Source organism: Carcharodon carcharias, chromosome 12, assembly GCF_017639515.1.
Source record: "Carcharodon carcharias isolate sCarCar2 chromosome 12, sCarCar2.pri, whole genome shotgun sequence".
NCBI lineage: Eukaryota > Metazoa > Chordata > Chondrichthyes > Lamniformes > Lamnidae > Carcharodon > Carcharodon carcharias.
Window position 1 is genome coordinate 135,425,355 of NC_054478.1, and position 23,902 is coordinate 135,449,256.

Sequence of the window (23,902 nt, forward strand, 5' to 3'; positions counted from 1 at the left end):
AACAAACTGCAAGGAATTTGGAAGACGTCAATCAAAATCAACCCATCTAATCCTATACTCCGGATTGGTGCTATTGAACTGCTTTAGCTCACCTTTAAAATCCATGTTTGGGCGTTTTATACGTGTGTGGGCATGTTTGTGTATAGGGGTTTAAGAAGGGGTAGAGTTTAAATTATAGAGTTAGAAGTTAGCAATTCATATTTCTCTCTTTTGCCATTAGTTAAAAACAATTTGTTCAATAAGCACTTCTTTACTTATTAAGTTTCCAAACCTGGTGCTCATATTCTGTTAACCTAAATTAAACAGTGAGGTAGAATTGGGGCAATCTGGCAGTTTAGTGAAACTTTTCACATTTGTCGCAGTTCAGGGAACAGTGGGGCTTTATAGTACAACGCACTATCCCCAATGAGTTGTGACACCTCCTCTCCTGACAACGACGTGGCTCAGTTGGTAGCACCTTCACCTCCAAGTCAGTAGGCTGAGAGTTCAATTCTCAGTCCAGAAACCTGAGCACAAAACACAAGAAAACATTTCAATGCAGCACTGAAGAGTGTCATCTTTCAGATGAGACCTCAAACCAAGGGCCTATCGTCCATCTCAGGTGGATAGAAAAGATTCCATGACATATTGAAAAGGAGGAGGAGAGTTTCCTAGAGTCCTGCAAACCTTCATCTCTCAACCGACTCTATCAGGTAATCTGGTCATTTATTTTATTGCTGTTAATGAACCCCGGTCTCTACAAATGGCTGCCACAATTCCAGCAATATAACAGTGACTACACTTCAAATATACTTAACTGGCTGTAAAGTATTTCGGGATTTTTTGAAATGAGGGCTTTGATAGGGTGTAGAGATGTTTTTACCTTAGGTGGAGTCCAAAACAAAGTACAGATTCATAAGTAGAAGGTAGCCCTTATAAACCCAGAGAGTATGAAAAAAAGGGGTCTTTGTCTGATTGGCAGGATGTGACTAGTGGGGTCCAGTAGGGGCCTGTGCTGGGGCCTCAACTTTTTACAATTTACATCAATGATTAAGATGAGGGGAGCGAAGGCACAGCAGCTAAATTTACAGACAATACAAAGATAGGTAGGAAAGTAAATTGCGCAGAAGACATAAAGAGTTTGCAGACCGATATAATAAGTTGAGTGTGGGCAAAAATCTGAAAGATGGCGTAAAATGTGGGAAAATGTGAAGTTACTCACTTTGGCAGGAAGAATAAAAAAGCAGAGTATTACTTAAACAGAAAACAACTGCAGAATTCAGAGGTGCAGAGGGATCTAGGTGTTCTTGTGCATGAGTCACAAAAAGTTAGTTTGCATGTACAGCATGTAATCAAGGAGGCTAATGGAATGTTATCCTTTATTACGAGAGGAATTGAGCATAAAAGTAAGGATGCTATGCTTCAGTTTTACAGGGCATTGGTGAGACTGCACCTCGAGTAGTGTGTGCAGTTTTGGTCTCCTTATTTAAGGAAGGATGTAAATGTGTCAGAGGAGGTTAATTAGATTGATACCTGGAATGAGCGGGTTATCTTATGAGGATAGGCTGGACTTGTATCCACTGGAGTTTAGAAGATTGAGGGGTGACTTGATTGAACCAAATAAGATCCTGAATGGTCTTGACAAGGTGGACATGGAAAGGGTGTTTCCTATTGTGGGTGAGTCCAGAACTAGGCAGCACTGTTATAAAATTAGGGGTTGCCGTTATAGGACAGACATGAAGAGAATTTTTTTGTGAGGGCTGTGTGACTTAGGAACTCTGCCTCAAAAGGCATTGGAAACAGGGTCACTGAATAATTTAAGGCAGAGGTAGACAGATTCTTATATAAATATAAAATGAAAGCAAAATACTGCAGACGCTGGAAATCTGAAATAAAAACAGAAAAAACTGGAAAAACTCAGCAGATCTGGCAGCATCTGTGGAGAGAAAAAACAGTTAACATTCTGAGTCCCTATGACTCTTCAGAGCCTGTTCTGTGGACAGATTCTTGTTTGGCAAGGGGATCAAAGGTTATTGGGGGTAGATGGGAATGTGGAACTCGAAACACACACAGGTCATCCATGATCTTCTTGAATGGTGGAACAGGTTCAGGGAGCCAAATGGCCTACCTCTGCTCCTATTTCATATGTTCATATGTATGTTTGTTTGTAGTGGTTAGAATATGGAACTCAAATCCATATGGAGTAATTGAGGCAAATAGTATTGATCCATTTAAGGGGTAGCAAAGTAATCGGAAAGGACAAAGGAATAGAAGGATATGCAGATAAAGTGAGATGATGTAGAGTCAGAGAAATCTCATGTGGCACAGAAATGCTAGCAAGGACCAGTTGGGCTGAATGACCTGTTCCTGTGCTGTTCATTCTATGCGTGTATGCAATCTTGAGATTGTGAAAGGCACACATAAATGCAAGTTCTTTCTTTACTGCTGACTGGGCTGCATCTGTATGAGGACCAATCTCTCTTTTGCCTAACTAACTGCTCTTGATGTATCGGCTAAGACAGTAGGGGATTAGATTTGCCAAAGTTGGTGGACTGGGCTGCTTCTCTACCACAACGTACGAGTGCCAGCAGCCTTCAGGCCGCTGGTCACACAGCGGGGTTTTATTGTTGAGATTTTCTCCCTGACCATACTTTCCCAATTTACGTATTTTTACAATAAGGTCACCCACCCAGTGGTTGCGGGGGGGCGGGGGGGGGGGGGTGTTAATGAGTAGTGAATGTTTAACTGAATTATTACAGCACAGGAGGCCGTTCGACCCACTGTGTCTGCAATGTCTTTTCAAATGAGCAATTCACCTAGGTGAACAGCTGAGTATCTGAGGAAATGGAGAAGGGGTGAGTGGTTGACACTGAAATAGGCAAGGCCTTGGCAGAGCTCAACCCCAAGTAGTGCTGTCCCCCCCACCCAAAAAAAGAAACCATGGGACCAGGGCAGGCAATCCCAGCCTTAGCGTTGACAGGACATTGTTCATATGTTTGATTAAAGCCAAGTAGTTCAAGATGGCAGCTCACCACCACCTTCTCAAGGGCAGTTAGGGATGGGCAACAAATGCTGGCCTTGCTGCCAATGCTCCCATCCCATGAATAAATTTTTAAAAAATTAAATATTGCTCAATTTCCAGCCAGGAGCCATTGAACAATGATGAGGAGAGGGAGGAATTGGTTTTGGTGCAGGAAATGGCTTGTACGGTTGATTTGGTGTTGAAATCTTTATGTTACAAATCCCTCAAAAATCCTTCAACATTTTAGCATTGAAATGTGAAAGCAGAGAAGCACTCTTGCAAACCCAACGATGCTCTTTTAAAGGTGGGTACATGGTAGGGTAACGTTGCTGTCATCCCTATCCCTGCAACCCTCCAGCATGCTCCTCCAATGCTGGCCTCTTTGTGCATTCCTGATTTCACCTGTCTCACCATTGGTGGTCGTGCCTGTAGCTGAGAAGGCCCCAAGCTCTGGAATTCCCTCTCTAAACCTCTCTTCCTTTAAGAGGCTCCTTAAAATAATCTTTCAATCACCTGTCCTAACGTCTCTTTATATGGCTCGGTGTCAATATTTTTTTTAAACGCTCTTGTGAAGCACCTTGGAACGTTTTAATTATGTTGGTCATTGCAGATCCTTGAAATTCCGTTAAAGGTGCTGCATAAATACATGTTGCTACTGTTGCAAAAGCTAATTTCGATTTTTTGCTACAGTTTAATTCTTTTTAATAAAGGCTCCTTTTGGCAATATGCTTCTCACAAATGATAAGACAGCAAAAAATGCTTTCCTTTTTTGCTGTGGAGATGGCGACTGCTCTGCACTCCTTGTAATGTAAGCAAGAGCTCCTGCCATTCATTAGTATGTGTCATACTTAAAAACCATTATATTCAGTGGACACACTAATCCACTATTTGCTGGATAATAGATGTATGTTTTGCCATTGCACTTTCCCTATTAATCCAATAATGCAAATTCTCTTATTTTCAGTCCCTGGTGCATGTCACTTGGCTGCAGATGACAGTGGCCCATTTCTCTCCTCCCCCTCCACTCCCCGTTGACTATAAATGGCATTTCGAGGATCTGCAATCACCAAGACCAATATGCTTTCTCTATGTGAGGGAGGTCTGCAGCACCTTTTGTTGTACGAGAAAAAGCCTCATTCAGGCCTGTTTTTCTCTGTCTCCATAATGCAAGATATTGTTTTTTTTCCCCTCTCTCTCTCTCTTTCTTACTCTCTTCCTCTCAATGACAGTGAAAGGAAGCTAGAAAAATATTTTCTCAATTAAAACTGTTCAGACCTCATGGATCAGGGGATGCATTCAACTGCAGTCTTGTGCTCAGTGACAGATAATTGTTCATTTCTTGCAGTGCAACCTCAAGATTCCATCTCTTGCTCGAAGTGATTTTTATTTAAACTAGTGCAGCGTTAAAAGAACAAAACAAATTTGAACAAAGACATGGAAAGCTAGTGAGTAAGGTATACGTACATAGAAAACTGGCAGACAGGGAAAGACCAGTTCTGTCAAGACTGCATCACATTCATGATGGCTGGGGCACTTCAATCCCCTGATAATTCAGCAACAGTGGAGTCGTCGAGAAAGGTGGTGGTGAAGTAGAGTTGGGTGTCATCAGCATGCATGTGAAAATTAACATCAAGCCTTTAGATGGTGTCGCCAAGGGCGGTGTGTAGATGAGAAATAGGAAGGGGTCAAGGATTAATCCTTGGCAAATAGAGAGGTAACAGTGCGGGAGGAGGAAGAGAAGCCATCGCAAGTGAGTCTCTGGCTACGATTAGGTGGATAAGAATGGAACCACGTGACAGCAGTCCCAGCCAGCTAGACGATAGTGGAGAGGTGTGATGTATTTCAAGGCGGCTCTTGTGCAGTCAGCTCCCTCGGGAGCTCCTCACCACAGCTGCCCATTTGCAGCCATCTGCTGACACCTGTTGCTCCTTCTACCCTCTAAAGCTTGACTTCTGCTGATTCCTGACTTCTGCTGATTAAGTTCCCCTGATTCCAAAAGTGGGTGCGTTTTAACTCAAATTTCAAGTTAACTGTTAGTTTAAACAGCCTCTGTCCATACCCATGGTTCAAAGTCCATACCCTGACATAACATATCTAAATGAAGTTAGGTTCCATTCCAATATGATATCCAGGATGGGAAACAATAGTTGTGAGAAAAGGCCCACTGACACTGGAACTATTTCAACGGGAGCAAAAAGGTCAAGATTGATTTGAGATTTTTAAACTTATGATGAATTTTGACACAAGAAAAATACCTGCACTTATGTTGCACTTTTCACGACCTTAGGATGTCCTTGTGTGCTTTATAGTCAATGGAGTACGACTGAAACATAGTTACTGCTAAAATGTAGGGAAGGCAGCAGCCAACTGCACACAGCAAGACCCCACAAACAGAATTGAAATACTGACCAGATCATCTGATTTTATAATGTTGATTAAGGGATAAATATTGGCCAGGACAGTGGTGAGGACTCCACCCCACTTCTTCAAAATAGTGGTGTGAAATCTTTTACATCCATCTGCAGGGGGCAGACGGGGCCTCAGTTTAATGTCTTATCCAAAAGCCAGTGCAGTTCAGCACTTTCCCAATACTGCACTGGAGTGTCAGACAGGAGGATGTGCGAAAGTCTCTGGAGTGGGGCTTGAGCCCACAACCTCCTCATTCAGAGATGAGAATGCTACCGCTGAACCATGGCTAAGACCCAAGTAAAACAGCATTTCCTTTGGTTGGGAGTCGATGATAAGGGGTCTACCTGTTATATTTCTCCTTTTTCAAATTGTAAAATTAAGTTATTTCAGTCTTTCACATTTATTCTAAAATGATGACCCACATGACCTTCTGGGACACAATGTCAAACCCCCATGAGATCCAACAGTAACCTCTTTGGGAATGCTTTAGCTAATTATAAATAATTACTGTTGTTATTATTCAATTCAATTATGAGCAGTTTGTCCCCATCTCTCCTGAAGGCACCAGTCCAAGTTGGGCCAACAGGTGCCACTGATACCTTGCAAACCTTGGACAGCCTATTCACCATGGAAGTCAGCACAGGGAGGACTGGATACCATTCAAATGCAGGATCCCAGGCTGATAACCCACTCCCTTGCCCAGTGTTATGGAGGTTAGTAATGATGCCTTTGCTGTAATTAACTGTTCTAAACCACAAAACTTCCAGCATCAGGAACAGTACCTCAGTATAAGTCATCAGCATTACAGCAGAAAGCTGACTGAAAATGTGAAAAAAAGGAATATGTTGAATATATTTCATGAACAATAATAAAAGGGTTGGGAGATTGTTATCAAAGGGTGAGCTTATCAATGAGTGAGCCAACCTATTCAATCAATGTCGACGCTCTGTTTGGCAATGAAAAGAGTTTCCTTCACTTGCCAGATAAGGGAGCACAGGACCCTGGAGTAGTGGTAATGTCACTGGACTAGTAGTCCAGAGGATCAGTCTAATACTCCAGGGACATGGGTTTGAATCCCACCATAGCAGCTGGTGGAACTTAAATTCAATCAATAAAATCTGAAATTAAAAGTTGGTCTCAGTAATGGTGACCACAAAACTATAGTCGATTGTTGTAAAAACCCATCTGGTTCACCTATTAGGGAAATTCCTACCTGGTCTGGCCTACATGTGACTCCACAGTAATGTGGCTGACTTTTAACTGCCCTCTGAAATGGTCAACTCAAGGGCAATTCAGGATGGGTAACAAATGCTGACCTTGCCTGCAACACCCACATCCCACAAAATAATGAAGAAAATATATAGGAACAGGAGACCATTCAACCCCTCAGGGCTCTTCCACCATTCAATTGGTACATGACTGATCTGTATCTTAACTCCATTTACCCACCTTGATTCCGTATCCCTTAATACCTAACTTAACAAAAATCTATCAATTTTAGTTCTGAAATTTTCAAATGACCCCTCCCAAAGTCTCAACATATTATTAGGGAGAGATACATATTTCCACTATGCTTTGAGGGAAGAAGTGGTTCTTGACATCACCCTGAGTGGCCCAGCTCTAACTTTAAGGTTGTTCTGGACACCCCTACCAGAGAGGAAATAGTTTCTTCCCATTTACCCTATCAAGTAATTTGATTATTTTAAACACCTTGAGACTGCCCTTTAATCTTCTATACTCAAGGAAATACAAATCTGGTCTATGCAACCTGTCCTCATAATTTAATCTTTTTAGCCCGGTATCATTCTGGTGAATCTGCACAGCACCTCTTTCAAGGCCAATATATTCTTCCTGAGGTGCGGTGCCCAGAACTGAACCCAGTACTCCAGTTGCACTCTAACCACAGCTTTATATAACTCTTCCAACCCTTACAATTCCAGTCCACTTGAGATAAAGGCCAACATTCCATTAGACTTCATATCTGCAGCATGACTATCACTTTGTGAAGTAAAAGGAAGTTCGACCAGCTGCAATATGGTGGCACTTACCGCCTTGGCTTTGAGTGGCCGTTGAAAAATTTCCACCTTTGCTAAACGAGGATGAGAAAGAGACACTGGAGGGAGCTATCTCTGAATCTAGCGGATAATGGACTGGCGCTGGACCAGATTGTGACTGGCAACGAGACGGAACGACGTCGGATTGCGATCGAAAGAGCATCGGGCTGTTGGGTAACCATTCCTCAGCCAAATTGCCCTTCCTGGCATGGGCCACACTGTATGAGATGAAGGAGCCCTCAGTGTCCGCACCAGCAGCCCACTGCTGTGTCGGCCCATTGGCCATTCTAACCACTTTGCTGGTGGGTGCATTTCTCCCGACTTCTATTTGCTTTGCAGACTCCGATTTGCTCATTTTCTGAGCTGTACTACTGCTGCCATCTCTCTTGTGTGACCTCTCACCTCTCACCTTGAGGACTTCATGTCCAATGATCACTGGGACCTCCTGGATGCCAAACACTTCCTGTTTTGGGAGATCCTCACGCCCTACCTGGTCATCAATGCCACTGAAAAGAAAGAACTCCTCAGTGGCCTCCAAAGCAGGACTTATATCATCTGCTTCCAGTGCTTCCATTGGTTGCTCTTGTTAAATTCTGGCGGAGTTACCAACAATTCAATGATCAGTCCAAATAGTTTGATCAGAAGTGCAGTAAAATCAACTCACAGGAGTCCAGCAGCTCTACTCCTTTTAAAAGGTTCCTTGAACATCAACAGGGAGTCCTATTCTTCCAACTCATCTATAAACAGTTGCAACAAGTCAGCTTTATTACTAATGGGTCTTGCACCTAAGCCTTACATCTGACACCACACAGTCCTTAAAGAATGGTGAACATGGCGTGCCAATTTGCCAGTTCAAACCTACTCAAAGGAATATGGGGGTATGGTTCCTTTACTCTGTTTAGAAGTTCTATAATTGGGCACAGTGCAAAAGACTACAAAAGATGCTGTGCAAAGCGACTAAAAATATACATCTAAAATTCTGACACCAAAAACAAAAAAATTTTATCGCCAAATAAAAGGGTTCATGTCTTCTCTTCAACTGGAGGCTGCTAACATGCTAGCAAAGCAAAGCCATGTTGATGGGCTGGTATGGTCTGTGAGTCAATGACGAGCCTGGAATTCTTCAATCTTTTCACTTCAGGAATCCTGCAATCTGTCAACAAGCTATGATAGTGTCGAGTGATTGGAGTAAATAGAGGTGCTTTTAGATCAGCACTCCATCTTGACAAGGCGATCTGCCTGCATCGTGCAGCAAACACCACACCTGCCCAAGGGAAAATGAGTGTAGATTGACAGTTTACAATCAATTAGAACATTTCTGGGCTGCTGCATATGGGTCTTGTTACTCAAGAGTTTGGCACCGAGGTCCTTCACAAAAGCACGCCATGCCTATTGTTCAATTACTGTCCATGTTGAGAGTTGATTACAGGCAGAAGAGGTCAACCCCTGAGGGGAGAAGGAAAGAATAGGTGACTTTCATTCTGTGCTTGCTACATTGAAGACACATCAGATATTAATTTATAAAGCTGCAACATCAACGTTAAGAACATTATTCCTCACATGTCCAATACACAAATACAAAGAGTTCATGTGATTTATATATGGATTAATAGCTATCTACAGGCTGGAGTATAATCAAGTGGGTTTGGATGCTTTATGTATAATGATTACCTGGGCAGGAGGGACGGGTCAGGGGTGGAAGGGGGAAGCAGGGTGTGGGGTGAATGTGAAAGAGAGCACTCAGCCAGTACACGTAATTTACATAGTGTTTTAAATAAATTATTTCAGCGGACCACTCTGCTATTGCAGAAGAGCCTGAGCCTTGGGACCTTCCTCATATCTCCCCTTAGCACACAACCCAACCCTATCCCGAGAAGGGCTCCCTGTTGTCTGCCAGAAACTGATCAGGAGTTGTGCCAATGCTACTTACATTAGTCTGCCCCATTGCGGTTCAGACTGGATTACCATCATTTCCATGATGCAGCAGGGTAATTGTAAGAGGGCATCAATCTTTTGATAAAACATGGGGACCCTAATACAAAAGAATGTTTGGGAAGTGGTTTAAGGTACAATCTAATATAAACATTGACTCCCTCTGCCATCGATGTACAGTGTCTGCCATGTGTCCATCTACAAGATGCACTGCGGCCACTCATCAAAGATTCTTTAACAGCACCTTCCAAATCTGCAAACTTTGGTGCCTAGAAGAATAAGGGCAACAGATACATGGGAACATTACCACCTGCAAGCTCCCCTGCAGGTCATACACCAGCTTCACTTGGAAATATATCATCAATCCTTCACTGTTGTTGGATCAAAATTCTGGAACTCCCTCCCTAACAGCACTGTGGGTGTACCTATGCCAAATGGACTGCAGTGGCTCAAGGCGCTGGCTCACCAACGCTTCTCGAGGGACAATTAGGGATAGGCAATAAATGATGGACTAGCCAGCGACACCCATGGCCTGAAAATGAAGTAAAAAGTAAAGTGCCTCTGCTTCTTTTAAATTGTATCCATTTTGATTATCAAAAGGTCCATCAGGTGATGGAAGAAGTATCAACAATAGCTCTCAATGCTGTAAAACATCTCAAAATGTTTCACCGGAGTGTTATCACATAAAATTTGGCACCAAGTTACTTAAGGTGATCAGAAGGTGGTGAAATTCCTACTTGGTTGGTGGCACAACGCAAGTGATAGCATATCAGAAGTCATTTTACCCCCCATCTGATTTCTTTCCCCATCAACTTTGATGAAAAGGAAAAATTGTAAGGGGTGTAAAACATGCTGCTGATTCGCTATGGTGCATATTGCTTTCTCATCTAAAACCAACTTTACTCCTCCCAACCGCCCCCATGAGCTGCTCCCCTGCCATCACGTTCCCCTTCCCTCTCACATGGATGTAAAACATTCCATTTTCCATTGGCAAAAGAGCAAGGGAGTTCTCCCCAATGTCCCAGAAATCATGAGAACAAATTTATTATCTGGTCGTTATCACATTCACGTTTGTGGAACTTTGCTGCTCACAAATTGGCTGGAGTGTTTCCACTTTTACAACAGTGGCTTCATTGGCTATAAAGGTGTTTGAGGCATCCTAAGTTCATGAAAGGCACAATATCTATGTGAAACTTTCCCTTTTACAGTTATAGAATCACAGAAATATTGTCCTTTGCAAAACATTGGAAACTCTTTTTGCTGATTTGATATTCCAGTGTTGGCAGTGTTCTGAGCTCAATCACTGCATCTACATTTTGCTTTTCTGGGTATACTAGTTAGGAATAAATGATGGATTCTAACCCTTAGCTTCCTTTCCTTGTCTGAATCCAGTACCAGATGAGCAGAAATTTCTTCCAATTAAATATTGACAAGACAGGAGTCATTGTCTTTGGTCTCTGTAACAAACTCCATTCCCCAACCACCAACTCCATCCCTCTCTCTGGCAACCATCTGACAGTGAATCAGATGTTCATGAGCTTGGTATCTTATTTGGCCCCAAGATGGGACTTCCAACCATATATCCAAGCCATCATCAAGGCCAGGCCTGTGTAATGTTGAACAGCTCCCTGCCTCAGTTTATCTGTTGAAACTCTGGTCCCTGTCTTTGTCATCTCTAGACTTGATTATTCCAACGCACTCCTGGCCATCCCTCCATATTCTACCCTCCATAAACTTGAGATCACCCCAAACTCTGCTGCTTGTGTCCTTACTCACCATCTCATTCAACAATAGCCCCCTGTGCTTGCTGACCTACACTGCCCCTGGTTAAGCAACACCTCAATTTTAAAATTCTCATCCTTGTTTTCAAATTTCTCCATGGCCTCAACCCTCCCTATCTCAGTAATGTCCTCCAGCCCCACAACCCTCCAAGATCTCTGTACTCCTTTAATTCTGGCCTCCTGAACACCGCCTCCCCCACTCCCCATTTGAACCGCTCAAGCATTGGTGGCTGTGCCTTCAGCTGCCTGGGTGCTAAGCTCTGAAATTCCCTCCCTAAACCTCTTACTCTCTCTTCCTCTTTCCCCCTTTAAGATACTTCTTATAATCTGTCTCTTTGACTCAGCTTTTGGTCATCTGCCAAATATCTGCTTATGTTGCATGGTTTCAAATTATGATTTATCATGCTCCTGTGAAACCTTGAGATATTGCATTAGGCTGAAGGTGCTACATAAATTCAAGTTGTTCCTGTTGATATTATTCTTCACCCTAAGAAACGAAGCAGAGGTCATGGAGAGTGGGGGTACTTTATACCTGAACCATGCACCATTAACACATCCTTCTCAGATAGAAGGTAGGCTTTAGGCCATTGGTCACCATCATAGGAAGAGCCAAAGGATAAAATATTAACAGAGAATGTGCAACACGTACATCTGCCTCAGATAAACCATGATGCAGAGATAACTGTGGAATTGGAAATGGAGATAAAAGCTCAATCAGTAAAAACATTTAAAGAAAACTAAGGAAGGGACTTGAAATTCATAGAATGATGCAGCACAGAGAAGGCCATTCAGCTCATCATCTATATGCCGATTTTTTGGTGGAGCTGTCCAATTAGTTACACTCCTCTACTTTTTCCTTTAAGTCTGTTTTCTCCCCCCTTCAAATATTTATCCAATTCTCTCAAGTACTGCTGTTGAGTCTGCTCTCACAACCCTGTCAGGGTGTGCATTCAGGTCACAACTCCTATGTTTAAAAAAATGTACACATCCCACTTGAATACTTTCTCCATATTTACAGTATCAAAACCCTTGGTGATTTTGAATCAGATGTTCACATCTGATCACAAATCTCCTTGATTTTCTCTGCTGTAAGAAGGACAACCCCCCAGCTTTTCCAATCTCTCCATATACCTCAAGTCCCCCAGCCCGAAACAATTCCAGTAAATCTCTTCTGCATCCTCTCCAAGGCCTTGAGATCCTTCTTAACATGTGGTGCCCAGAACTGAAGACAATGCATCAACGGAGGCTTAACCAGTTCTTTATAATGGATCATTTAACTTCTTTGCCTTTGCATTCTCTGGTTTTATCAAAAAAGTCAAGAACCCCAAATGTTTTTTTAACATTTCTCAATATGCCTTGTCATTGTTAAATATTTGTGTACATATACACTGAGCTCTCTCTGTTCCTCCAGCTCCTTTAAAATTGCACCATTCACTTTATATGCCCCCTCCCCCACCACCCTTAAGCTTCCCACCAAAATGCATCACCTCACACTTCACTATATTAAATCGCATTTGCCATGTGTCTGCCCATTTCACCAGGCTGCCTATGCCCTCCTGGAGTCTGGTTAGGGTTGCCAACTGTGATTAAATGTATTCTGCTCCAGCCATATTCAGCCAACGTACTCATCCTTGTGACATACTGCCTTCCTACACCAACTGAAAAGCAAATAGACTCATTTCCTAATTGGATGCTTCTTGACTGTCAGCCAAACAGCCTTTTACCCCCGCCCATTGTTTTTATATCTGGTAATGTGAAATGATCAAAGTTTTTTTTTGAAAACTATCTTTTTTAACGTCAATGATTTTTCTCCAGGATTGCACACAGCAGTGTCCTGGAGATTGATTTTCAATTCCTGGAGACTCCAGGCCAATCCTGGAGGATTGACAACCGTAATCGGGTTACTAACTCCATTATTGTTTCAGTAATACCTCCTTCTTACAATGACATTGGCAGCATCCTCCTCTCTCATGAAGACAGGTGCAAAGTACTTATTTGGTACCTCAGCCTCCACAAGATTATCACATTTTAGGTCCCTTGTCAGCTCCATCTTTCCTTTGACTACCTTTTTACTGTTTGTGTATTTTTGAAAGCATTTTGGGTTCCTTTTATTTTGGCTGATAATCTATTCTCATACACTCTCTTTTACCCTCAGTGTTGTTCATATGTCAAATAGCAACCAATTTGCACACAGCAAGGTCCCACAATGTGATAATGAGCAGAGTGTGCCAGAGCAGAATATAAGGCTGTATATTTTTATCCAAATATATCCTTTTTGCTATTTATTTTTACACTGGAGTTTTTGGCTGAACAAAGACCCCTCAAGATGGAGGACCCTCTGTCTGTCAGTTATCATCTGTGAGTCTCCAGAACAAAAGAATTCACTTCTCAGTTTCAGGAATGTCATACCTTGTTATGTCTAAGGAGCTTCTACCAGACCATCTGGGGACAGCACAGCACAACTTCAAAGCAAGCTACCAGAAGGCTATTTGCATTTGACAAACCACGCTTGCTAACAGAGTCTGAGAGTCTACGAAGACAATGACTTCCCAAACACCAGGCACGCAACAAATAGCACCTTTTTCAACCCATAATGGCTGAGACGTTATCAGTCTGGAACACAAAACCAATTTCCAGACAGTGGACAAACATCCTTTGTTGAAGATATCGTAGAGGCAAGGTCACATGACCTAAGACTCTGGCTTGTTGAACAGGTTAATGTCTCCTTCCTGAGCTGCAAGCTCCAGTCTGCTGTTTAACATCTGACTTCAAGGCCACACCAAAGCAAGCCCTGGCCAAACTGGACAACTGACCCCCATCCAACCTGACTCTGCTGGAGGTATAGTACCATCACATACAAAATTGATTCATCTCTGTGTGCCCACTTCATCTTGTGACATCAACCCCACTGGAAAAGCAAATTTTACAATGCTGGTTTTCAACCCGTCGACCCTTGTGAAAGAATTCCTCATTAGACTTTTACTCTGGACTCTGGAGCTCACGAGAACCAATATTCATTTTTCTCTGTGGTCTTTGTTCTACAAAACCTTCTTTTTTCTACCCCTTCCTTTACTGTACAAGTGTGGAAGGGGAAGTTACTGTCCTTCCTTTTTGCGGCTTTTGAACGTGTGCAATAAACTAACCTGAGTCAATCCTACCTCAAATTTGCTGTGAGGTTATTAGTAGAAATCGGGACACAAAAACCAAAGAGTTGGGAAATACCCCACCATTTATTAAATAAAAGAAACAATTCAAAACACCTTTCTGTTTACGAACGGGTGGTGAGAAGAAAAATCAATGCTGTTTGAACTGACTTCCTTACAAGGGTTTTGTTAAGTGTTGGTCAAGGATTAAGGAAAAGCCAAGTCTCCAGGAGAATTCCTCTGCTCTGCTTCAAATAATGCCATGAGATCTGTAACATCTACCCAAGAGGGCAGATGTGGCCTCGGTTTAACATCACATTCAAAAGATGGAACCTCTGACAGTGCAGCACTCCCTCAGTACTGCACTGGCATGTCAGCCAGGATTTTGTGCTCAAAATCTATGGAGTGAGACTTGAAGCCAAAACCTTCTGACCCAAGAAGTGACAGTACCACCCACGAAGCCATAGCTGACAACTTACAAACAGTAATATTGCAACTGCCAACAGTATAAGCAAAGCAATCTCACCTGTGGTTGGAACGGTTTCTGATCATCCATTAGACTCAACCACTTGCCACTCATTCAAATGTTAATTATCTCTTTACCCATCATTTTACAACTCCATTAATTGTTGATATCACGCATCGCATCCCCAATGATTTTGATTTATTCCCTTATTCTTACAACCTCAGCACTGTCATCAAGCAATCTACTGAACTTCACTGTCTCCGTTCACAGGTACCTTTCAGTTGTGACGGGCAATAGCACTTCAAGCACGAGGGGTTCTCTTCCCAAATCCCAGCTGAGTCCCGTTCAGCTCCGTCGTGCAGGATACAGAAGCAGCAGGGGTGCAGAGGAGGGTGAAACAAAAACAATGCATCTCTGGGCCTTGGAGAGGTGACCTCATTGATTTAGAGTGCAGCACTAATCAAGCTCTCACATGCAGATTCAGAAGCACGGTGCAGCAAACAAGGCTGGCACTGGTAATCCCAGAGCATCAATATTTCACGGGCATTACGTAATGAAAAGCCAATCAAGTGCTGTGACTGTGCATAAATAATGGGAAGAAGGACAGAAAGGCCCATTTTCAGAAATTGGACTTCTGCTTCATCTCAAATGAATTTCCTAGGTATAAACTGTGATGTGATCCTTTAACTATCTGTTAGCTAATAAGTGTAAATACAGAAACAGGACTGTTGGCATTTACAGGTCCAGTGGAGAAGGAGGAAGACTTTCACAATAAGATCCTGTTCCATATGCAAGCATAGCTACATTTCTGCTCTGTAAGCCCATGATGTTTTCTTTGAATGTGATGAGCGTGTTATCCCTCTTCAACACTGTCCTTCTCCAATGCTCTCTCCTCCATTGCCCATGCTCTCACACGGTTCCACTCCCACCTATCTGATCATAACCAGAGAATCTCTAGTGATGAAAGCAAAAAACTGCAGATGTTGGAAATCCAAAACAAAAACAAAAATACCTCGAAAAACTCAGCAGGTCTGACAGCGGAGAGGAACACAGTTAACGTTTCGAGTCTGTATGACTCTTCAACAGAACTAAGGAAAAATAGAAAAGAGGTGAAATATAAGCTGGTTTAAGGTGGGGGGGGGGTGGGACAGGTAGAGCTGAATAGAGGGCCAGTGATAGGTGGAGATAACCAAAAGATATCATAGACAAAAGGACAAAGAGGTGTTGAAGGTGGTGATATTATCTAAGGAATGTGATAATAAAGGTACAGATAGCCCTAGTGGGGGTGGGGTGGGGGGAAGGGATAAAATAGGCTAAAAGGCAGGGATAAAACAATGGATGGAAATACATTTAAAAATAATGGAAATAGGTGGGAAAAGAAAAATCTATATAAATTATTGGAAAAAAGGAGGATCGGAAAGGGGGTGGGGATGGAGGAGAGAGTTCACAATCTAAAATTGTTGAACTCAATATTCAGTCCGGAAGGCTGTAAAGTGCTTAGTCGGAAGTTGAAGTGCTGTTCCTCCAGTTTGCGTTGAGCTTCACTGGAACAATGCAGCAGGCCAAGGACGGACATGTGGGCATGAGAGCAGGCTGGAGTGTTGAAATGGCAAGCGACAGGGAGGTCTGGGTCATGCTTGCAGACAGACCGGTGTTCTGCAAAGCGGTCACCCAATCTGCGTTTGGTCTCTCCAATGTAGAGGAAACCACATTGGGAGCAGCGAATGCAGTAGACAAAATTGAGGGAAGTGCAAATGAAATGCTGCTTCACTTGAAAGGAGTGTTTGGGCCCTTGGACGGTGAGGAGAGGGGAAGTAAAGGGCAGGTGTTACACCTTATGCGGTTGCATGGGAAGGTGCCTTGGGAGGGGGTTGAGGTGTAGGGGGTGATGGAGGAGTGGACTAGGGTGTCTCGGAGGGAACGATCCCTGCTGAATGCTGCTGGGGGGGGTGACAGTAAGATGTTTTTGGTGGTGGAATCATGCTGAAGTTGGTGGAAATGGCAGAGGATGATCCTTTGAATGCGTAGGCTGGTGGGGTGATAAGTGAGGACAAGGGGGACCCTATCATGGTTCTAGGAGGGAGAGGAAGGTGTGAGGGCGGATGTGCGGGAGATGGGCCGGGCACGATTGAGGGCCCTGTCAACCACCATGGGTGGAAAACCTCGGTCAAGGAAGAAGGAAGACATGTCAGAGGAACTGTTTTTGAAAGTGGCATCATCAGAACAGATGCGATGAAGGCGAAGAAACAGAGAAAGGGATGGACTCCTTACAGGAAGCGGGGTGTGAGGAGCTGTAGTCAAGGTAGCTGTGGGAGTCGGTAGGCTTGTAATGAATATTGGTGGACAGTCTATCACCAGAAATTGAGACAGAGAGTTCAAGGAAGGGAAGGGAAGTGTCAGAGATGGACCATGTGAAAATGATGGAGGGGTGAAAATTGGAAGCAAAATTAATAAATTTTTCCAGGTCCAGAAGAGAGCATGAAGCAGCACCGAAGCAATCATTGATGTATCAGAGTAAGAGTTGTGGGAGGGGGCGCTCTAGTGATGGCTGCTTCCCCATCTCTGACTCATTCAATGATGCATCCTCGACATGATCCTCTTGGTCATTGACATATCGCCCCTTGGGAAGATCATCTGCACCGATGGGGTCAGCTCTTATTTGTAAAGCTGACGATACTCAGGTTCTACCTAGGTCAGGGGGCTTGAGAGAAGGTGGGGGGTGGGGGGGGGAGCAATTAAAAATTTAAAAACCAGAAACACAACCCCAACCAGCCATTTTCACAATGATGGGTATTAAGGAGTTAGGGTGTCCCAAAGGGGGAGATGGATCACAGTGCAATCAGGAACCTGATCGAATTTTTACAGGTGCTGAGTGAGTTTTGGGAAAACCAGTGAAAGGGAGGCAGCAGCTCAAGGTGGCAAGTGCCTTTTATAGCACTGCTTGTAGACCAGGAGGATCAGGGATGCTTCCCCAAATCCCACCGTGGCCCTTCAAGGTAGCCTTTGGCATTCCCTGTCAGCTTCCTCCCCCAATCAAGCACAGTCACCCTCTCCATGTCACAGTTGTGGCCAACCTCCTCACAGCATCCACCCCCCCACCCCCAATTCCAGTCATCTTCCAATTGCCTCCTGGTCCAGCTGCCAACTTAGCCAGCTTGTTGGGCAAGGAATGGAAGAAAAAATGTCAATTAAGTTCTGCTGTTAAATTCTGTAGGACTTCAGTGTCCCCAGCCGATTTCGTCCTCCTCATGTGCCTGCCCCAACTCCCCGTGGACATCAGCTCCCTTGTCAAATCACAGACACCACTCTCTCACCACTAATTCAAACCTCTTCCTGCACCACCAGCTCAGGCAATTTCTCCACATCCTGTTCGATATGAGCTGAATTGCTGAAAGCACCCCCACCCTACCCACCATCCTCTTGAGCATGAACCATGCCTACTTCCACCAGCTGCTCTTTCCCTGAGCTCAGTCCATCAGCCATTGAAAACCTTTCTGTCACCTCCAACATTCGATAACTCCAACAATTCCACGACCAGCCTCACAGGCCCCAGCTTGTCCAAAACTCTGCTACTGCATCCTATTGCGCACCAAGTCCAGCTTGCCTGTCACATTTCCTTGCTGACCTACACTGGCCAGTCCACCAGTACTCAAACTATTAATTTTCTTATCCCAGTGATTAAACCCGTGCATTACCTCATCTCCTCCTTAACTTTCTCCAGTAACTTCACCCCCTGAATATTCTGTTCCTCTGACTCCAGCCTCTTGGACACACCTTTCCCCCCGCCACCCCAACCACTGGTGGCCACACTAAAAAAATGCCTAGGCCCCGCATGCTGGAAATTTCTCCCTAAAATCTTCCATTTCCCTGTCCTTCTTTCCAGAACTCTCCTTTTTTTTAGCCTTGGCATCAATCTTCACACCTCTGAAGACCCTTGGGACCAACATCTCTTAAGGCAGGGAGGCTTCCTGGCCCTGGTGATATTCATTCCAAAGTACTAAAAAGAAACAGCAGCTGTGTTAAATATATCAGGCTTGACTGAGTGGTACAACTCTCAGCCTGTCTGCCTCTCAGGTGGATATAAATGATCCCAGAGCACTGTTTTGAGGAAGAGCAAGGAAGTTTACCCCAGTGTCCTGGTTAACATTTATCCCTCAAACAACATCACTAAAACAGGTTATCTGATTACTGTTTGTGGGAGATTGCTGTGCTCCGTTGAAATGGTGAGCACACTTCAAGAAGCACTTCACTGGCTGTAAGGCTCTTTGGCTTGCCCCCGATTCTACGAAAGGTGCTATATCCTTCTTCTTTAGGAGAAAAATCTATAACTGAAATTCTGCTAGGTGGTTTTGCAGTTTCGTTAATGTGGTGATTTCAAACAGTTACTGAAATCCCAGAACAACACTTAACACCATTTAAGGGATAGATTGACCAGCTCCCTGTTACATGAATTTATCACCAACAGTCATAATTCAAGGAAATCAATCATACTCGACCACAAACTTTTAAAATATCAACGCCAGCTCTTTATCTTCCCCATTAATTACAAACTGCAAGCATCTTCATTCACTGAGGGAACACTGCCCTTTACAGAGACTGGAAACAATTTGACAGATTTATTTTCTGATTATGCACGTGGTAATTAAGAATGCAGATTAGTTGCCAAATCGACCTGCTCCCTCATATTTCTCTTCACCCTGAAGATCACCCAGCGAGACATCAGGCATAACTGAGGAAAAGCCATTAGGCTCGAAAAAGCCTGCGGCTATTTTGACAAGGTTTTGACTGGTTATCTACCTGTCTAACAATAGGGCATGCTCAGTGAGGCTGAGCTCACTGCTTTGGACTACAGAAATGAGAAGGGGGACTGCAGAGCTCTATGGAGAGACTAATTCTGGGTACAAACTGGCCAAATTTGTTTTCATATTCTCCAACCCTTTCTCTCCCCAATAATCTAACTGTTTCTTATTAATAATGTTCCTTTTTTTAATATCACCAGATAAGCTATGCCATGATATTATATGACAGGGAACCTACAGATTCCCCGAGTCCTACAAGAGTCAAACTGTACTACGACAGTGTTCATACTCCCTACAAGCAAAGGACCTCCCACTCTTCCCATCCTGCCCTCCCAATCCCCATCCCTGTCTTCTGTTCCCCTCTCCCACCATGTATGAATCAATTTTATCCCTACTAGCATCACTGCTATGTGTCAGCTGAGGCTCAGCTGGTAACACCCTGATCTCTCAGTCAGATGGTCGTGGGTTCAAGTCGCACTCAAAAGACAAGGGCGCATCATCTAGGCTGACAACCCCAGTACAGTATTGAGGAGGTGCTGCATTTGAGTAAGACATTAAATCAAGCGTCCACCTGTCCTCTCAGACAGGCATAAAAGGTCCCATGGCATGATTTTGTACAAGTCCCTCTTCCAGGAGTCCTGGTCAATTATTTTCTGGTCAATTATTTTCCCTCAACCAACATCATAAGAAACTGATTATCAAGGCATTCTTTCACTGGGAGTTTTCTGCGCACAAACTGTCTGCTGTGCTTCCTATATTGCAACAGTCACTCCACGTGAAAAATATTTCATTGCCTGTAAAGTACTTTGGAAAACCTTAAAGTCACAAAAGGCTCTATATAAAGGCAAGTCTTTCTTTTCATAATGTAAAAGTGCTTCACAAAATCCAGGTCCAGCATTGGTGCAGCTACCTATGGTGGACAGTGCAATGGTGCTAAGTTTCTGCACTGAGCAATAAAAAACTTTGAGACAACGTGTCTCAACGGGCACTGCAATAGAATACAAAACTGAAATACTGCAGATCCTGGAAATTTGAAATATTTCCAGCATTTTCTGTTTCCACTGCAACAGAATACTGTTTGGTCACAGAAAATTGCCTTGTAGTAGGCTTTCTGACACATACAGTGCTGTAAACATACCAGTAACTTATAATAGACAAGACAGAAATTAGAATAATTCAGATCCCATGCATGAACACAAACATTATGAAACTAAAATAAAATCCCCTCTTTAAAAATGTTTTCCCCTTTGCTGAAAGCACAGACTCTTGCTGGAGCAACACAGAAAATAGGAGCAGAAGTAGGTCATTCGGCCCATCAAGCCTGCTCTGCCATTTAATAAGGTCATGGCTGATCCTCTACTCAATGCAGTGCTCCTGCACTCCCCATACCCCTTGATGCCTTTGGGGTCCAGAAATCTACTTCTTTATTAAATATATTCTGTGACTTGGCATCCACAGCCTTCTGTGGTAGAAAATTCCACAGGGTCACCAAACTCCGAGTGAAGATGTTTCTCCTCATCTCAGTCCTAAGTGGTCTGAGATTGCGACCCCTTCTCCTAGGACCCCCAGCCAGAGGAACTATTATCCCTGCATCCAGTCAGTCCACCCCTGTAAGAATTTTATACTTTCTAATGAGTTTCCATCTCATTCTTCTAAAAGTGGGGGGGGGGTGGGGTGGACAGAGGGCGTGTGGGGAGAGTCAGGCAGCAGAGGGGGAGCATGGTCAGGGGAGGGTTGGGAAGAATCAGGGTAGTGGGGATGGGAGGCAGTTGGGCGTGGGGGCCAGGAGGGGGGTGCGGGGCGTGGGAGGGCGGGAGGGGGGGCGCGGGGCGATGGGACCGGGAGGGGGGGCCGGCGGAGGGAGGGAGCGAGGAAGGCGGGGGGGGTGCAGGGGAGGAGGGAACAAGGGGGCAGGGGAGGAGGGAGCAAGGGGGCAGGGGAGGAGGGAGCAAGGGAACAAGAGGGGTTGGGGGAGGGGAGAGCGAGAGAGCGAGGGGGGGCCGAGGGGGTGTGGAGGGGAAGCGGGGACGGGGGTTAGGGGAAGCGGGGAGGGGGGTTAGGGGAAGCGGGGAGGGGGGTTAGGGGAAGCGGGGAGGGGGGAGCGAGGGGGAGCCGAGGGTGGGCGAGGGGGGGGGGGGCCGGGGGAGGGGGTGTGGAGGGGAAGCGGGGAGGGCAAGGGGAGCGGGGAGGTCGAGGGGAGCGAGTGGAAGCGGGGAGGGGGTTTGGTGGGGGGAGGGGGTTTGGTGCGGGGCGGGTTTGTCGGGTGGCTGACGGTAGATGATGGGGGTGGGGTGATGGGGACTGAGCTCCGCCGCTGTTCGCGAGGGGTAATAAACTGTAAACAAACCGCCGTCATCTCCACCAGCAATCACTCCATTCCCTTCCCTTCCCCAACAAACAGCCTCCAGCCACTTACAAAGAAACAAACTCTTCTCAGTTCATCCCCCGCCTCAAGTCACTCAGGCGACACACGCAGTCGCCACGACCCAAATCACCGTTACACACTCCCTATGGGCGCAGTGCCACACCGCAAATCCTTCCCCTTCTCCTCCCCCTCTCACTTTGGACAAACAGAGCATCGCACAAAAGGTCCGCCCCAAGTCGTTGCAATTGTGAAGAGAATATTCTGAGTGTGGGAGGATGTTTTCTTGTGGGACTTATAAATTTTTGTTGAATTTGGGACAGTTCATCTCCTTTTCCCTTTCTAGCCTGTAGGGCTGAAATGGAAAGTTAAAAAAAGCTTCAGTGCTCCTAATTGAAATGCCTGAATAAACCTTGAATGCAGGAGAAAACTTATTTTCCCCAGAATTTCTCATTCTTCTTTTCCAATGAATTGCTCTATGACCTCTCTGATACTTCATCCAGGTGGCTATTTTCATATCTCTCTCTCTCTCTCTCTCTCTATATATATATATATATATATAGCCATATATCACAGGTAGCATTGACTTTGTACTTGATCATGCCCGCTGATAATAACCTCCTCTGCCTACAGAACAGCAGTCATGCAACTCAGCATAACTAACTGTTTGCTTTGAGCTGTTTTTGAATGTTGTATAAATACAAAGCTGTCTATGGAACTCACTACCACATGAGGCGATGAACATTGATGCAATTAAGGGCTGGATCAGGCATCAAGGGAAAAAGAAATAGAAACCAAAACCATGATCTCCAGATCCTAACTCGCACCAAGTCCCACTCAGTCATCATAACTGCGCTTGCTAACCTAAATTGGCTCCCAAAGCAACAAAGTCTCAATTTTAAAATTCTCATCCTTTTTTGCAAATCCCTCCATGGCCTCACCATTCCCTATCTCTGTAACGTCCTACAACCCTCTGCAATTTCTGCACTCGTCCAATTCTCGCCATTTGCACATCCAAAATTTCCTTAATTGCCCATCATTGGCAGCCATGCATTGAGTTGCCTGGGCCCTAAACTCTGTCCATGTCCATCTCTCCCTTCTCCTATAAGACACTCCTTAAGACCTATACCTTTGATCAAGATTTTGGTCATCTGACCTAATATCCCTTTATGTGGCTTAGTGTCAAAACGTATCTATACTATCCTGTGAAGCATATTGGAAGGTTTTGCCATGATAAAGATACTATATAAATGCAGGTTGTTGCTGTTGATGATATGGTAAGATTAAGTACATTGAGTGGGAGGAGGCTCATGGGAAGCACAAAAATGGCTTGTTTCTTTGCTGTTTCTAAATCAGTCTTTTTGGCCTTAAAATTGTAACTATTGGAATTCTATCACCAATAATATGATAATTTAGGAAAATTACATTTAAATTTTATTTTATTGTCAGCTGTGGCTCAGTGGTAACATTCTCACCTCTGAGTCAGAAAGTTTGGTTCAAGTTCAATTGCAGAGATTTGAGCTCAAAATTTATACTGACAATCCTGAGGGATTGCTGCACTGTCAGAAGTGCCGTCTTCCAGGTGAGACTTCAAACCAAGTCCTTGTCTGTCCTCTCAGGTGGACCTGAAAGATCCCAAATTATTTGAAAAAGATCAGGAGAGTTCTCCCTGGTGTCCTGGCCAATATTTATCCCTCAACCAACACCACTAAAGCAGATTACCTTGTCATTATCTCTTTGCTGTTATAATACAACAGCAATTCAATGCAACAGCGACTGCAATTCTAAAGTACTTAATTGGCTCTGAAGGGCTTTGGGAAGTTCTAAGGTGCTATATAAGTGCAGTCTTTCTTTTTTTTATCAAACTTGCCAGGTATTAGATCTTGGTTAGTTTATTTCAACTCCAGGACAACAGTAAACATACTGCAGATGATCTTGGCACCCCTGGTTCAGGG

At 44.1% G+C, this 23,902-nt stretch overlaps 1 protein-coding gene across 4 annotated transcripts in view; it reads right to left on the reverse strand.

Moving 5' to 3' along the window:
- The window catches only part of plekhm3 (pleckstrin homology domain containing, family M, member 3), a 162,424-nt gene extending 140,313 nt beyond the window's left edge, over positions 1 to 22,111 (reverse strand). For all 4 annotated transcript variants that reach the window (XM_041200604.1, XM_041200603.1, XM_041200605.1 and 1 more), the window contains exons 1-2: positions 22,002 to 22,111; positions 7,459 to 8,910 (exon numbers count right to left, since the gene is read on the reverse strand). In XM_041200604.1, the coding sequence (XP_041056538.1) occupies positions 7,459 to 8,038 (580 nt within the window). In that variant the 5' untranslated portion in view covers positions 8,039 to 8,910; positions 22,002 to 22,111. The remainder of the gene's footprint in view (positions 1 to 7,458; positions 8,911 to 22,001) is intronic.
- Positions 22,112 to 23,902: the final 1,791 nt, after the last annotated feature.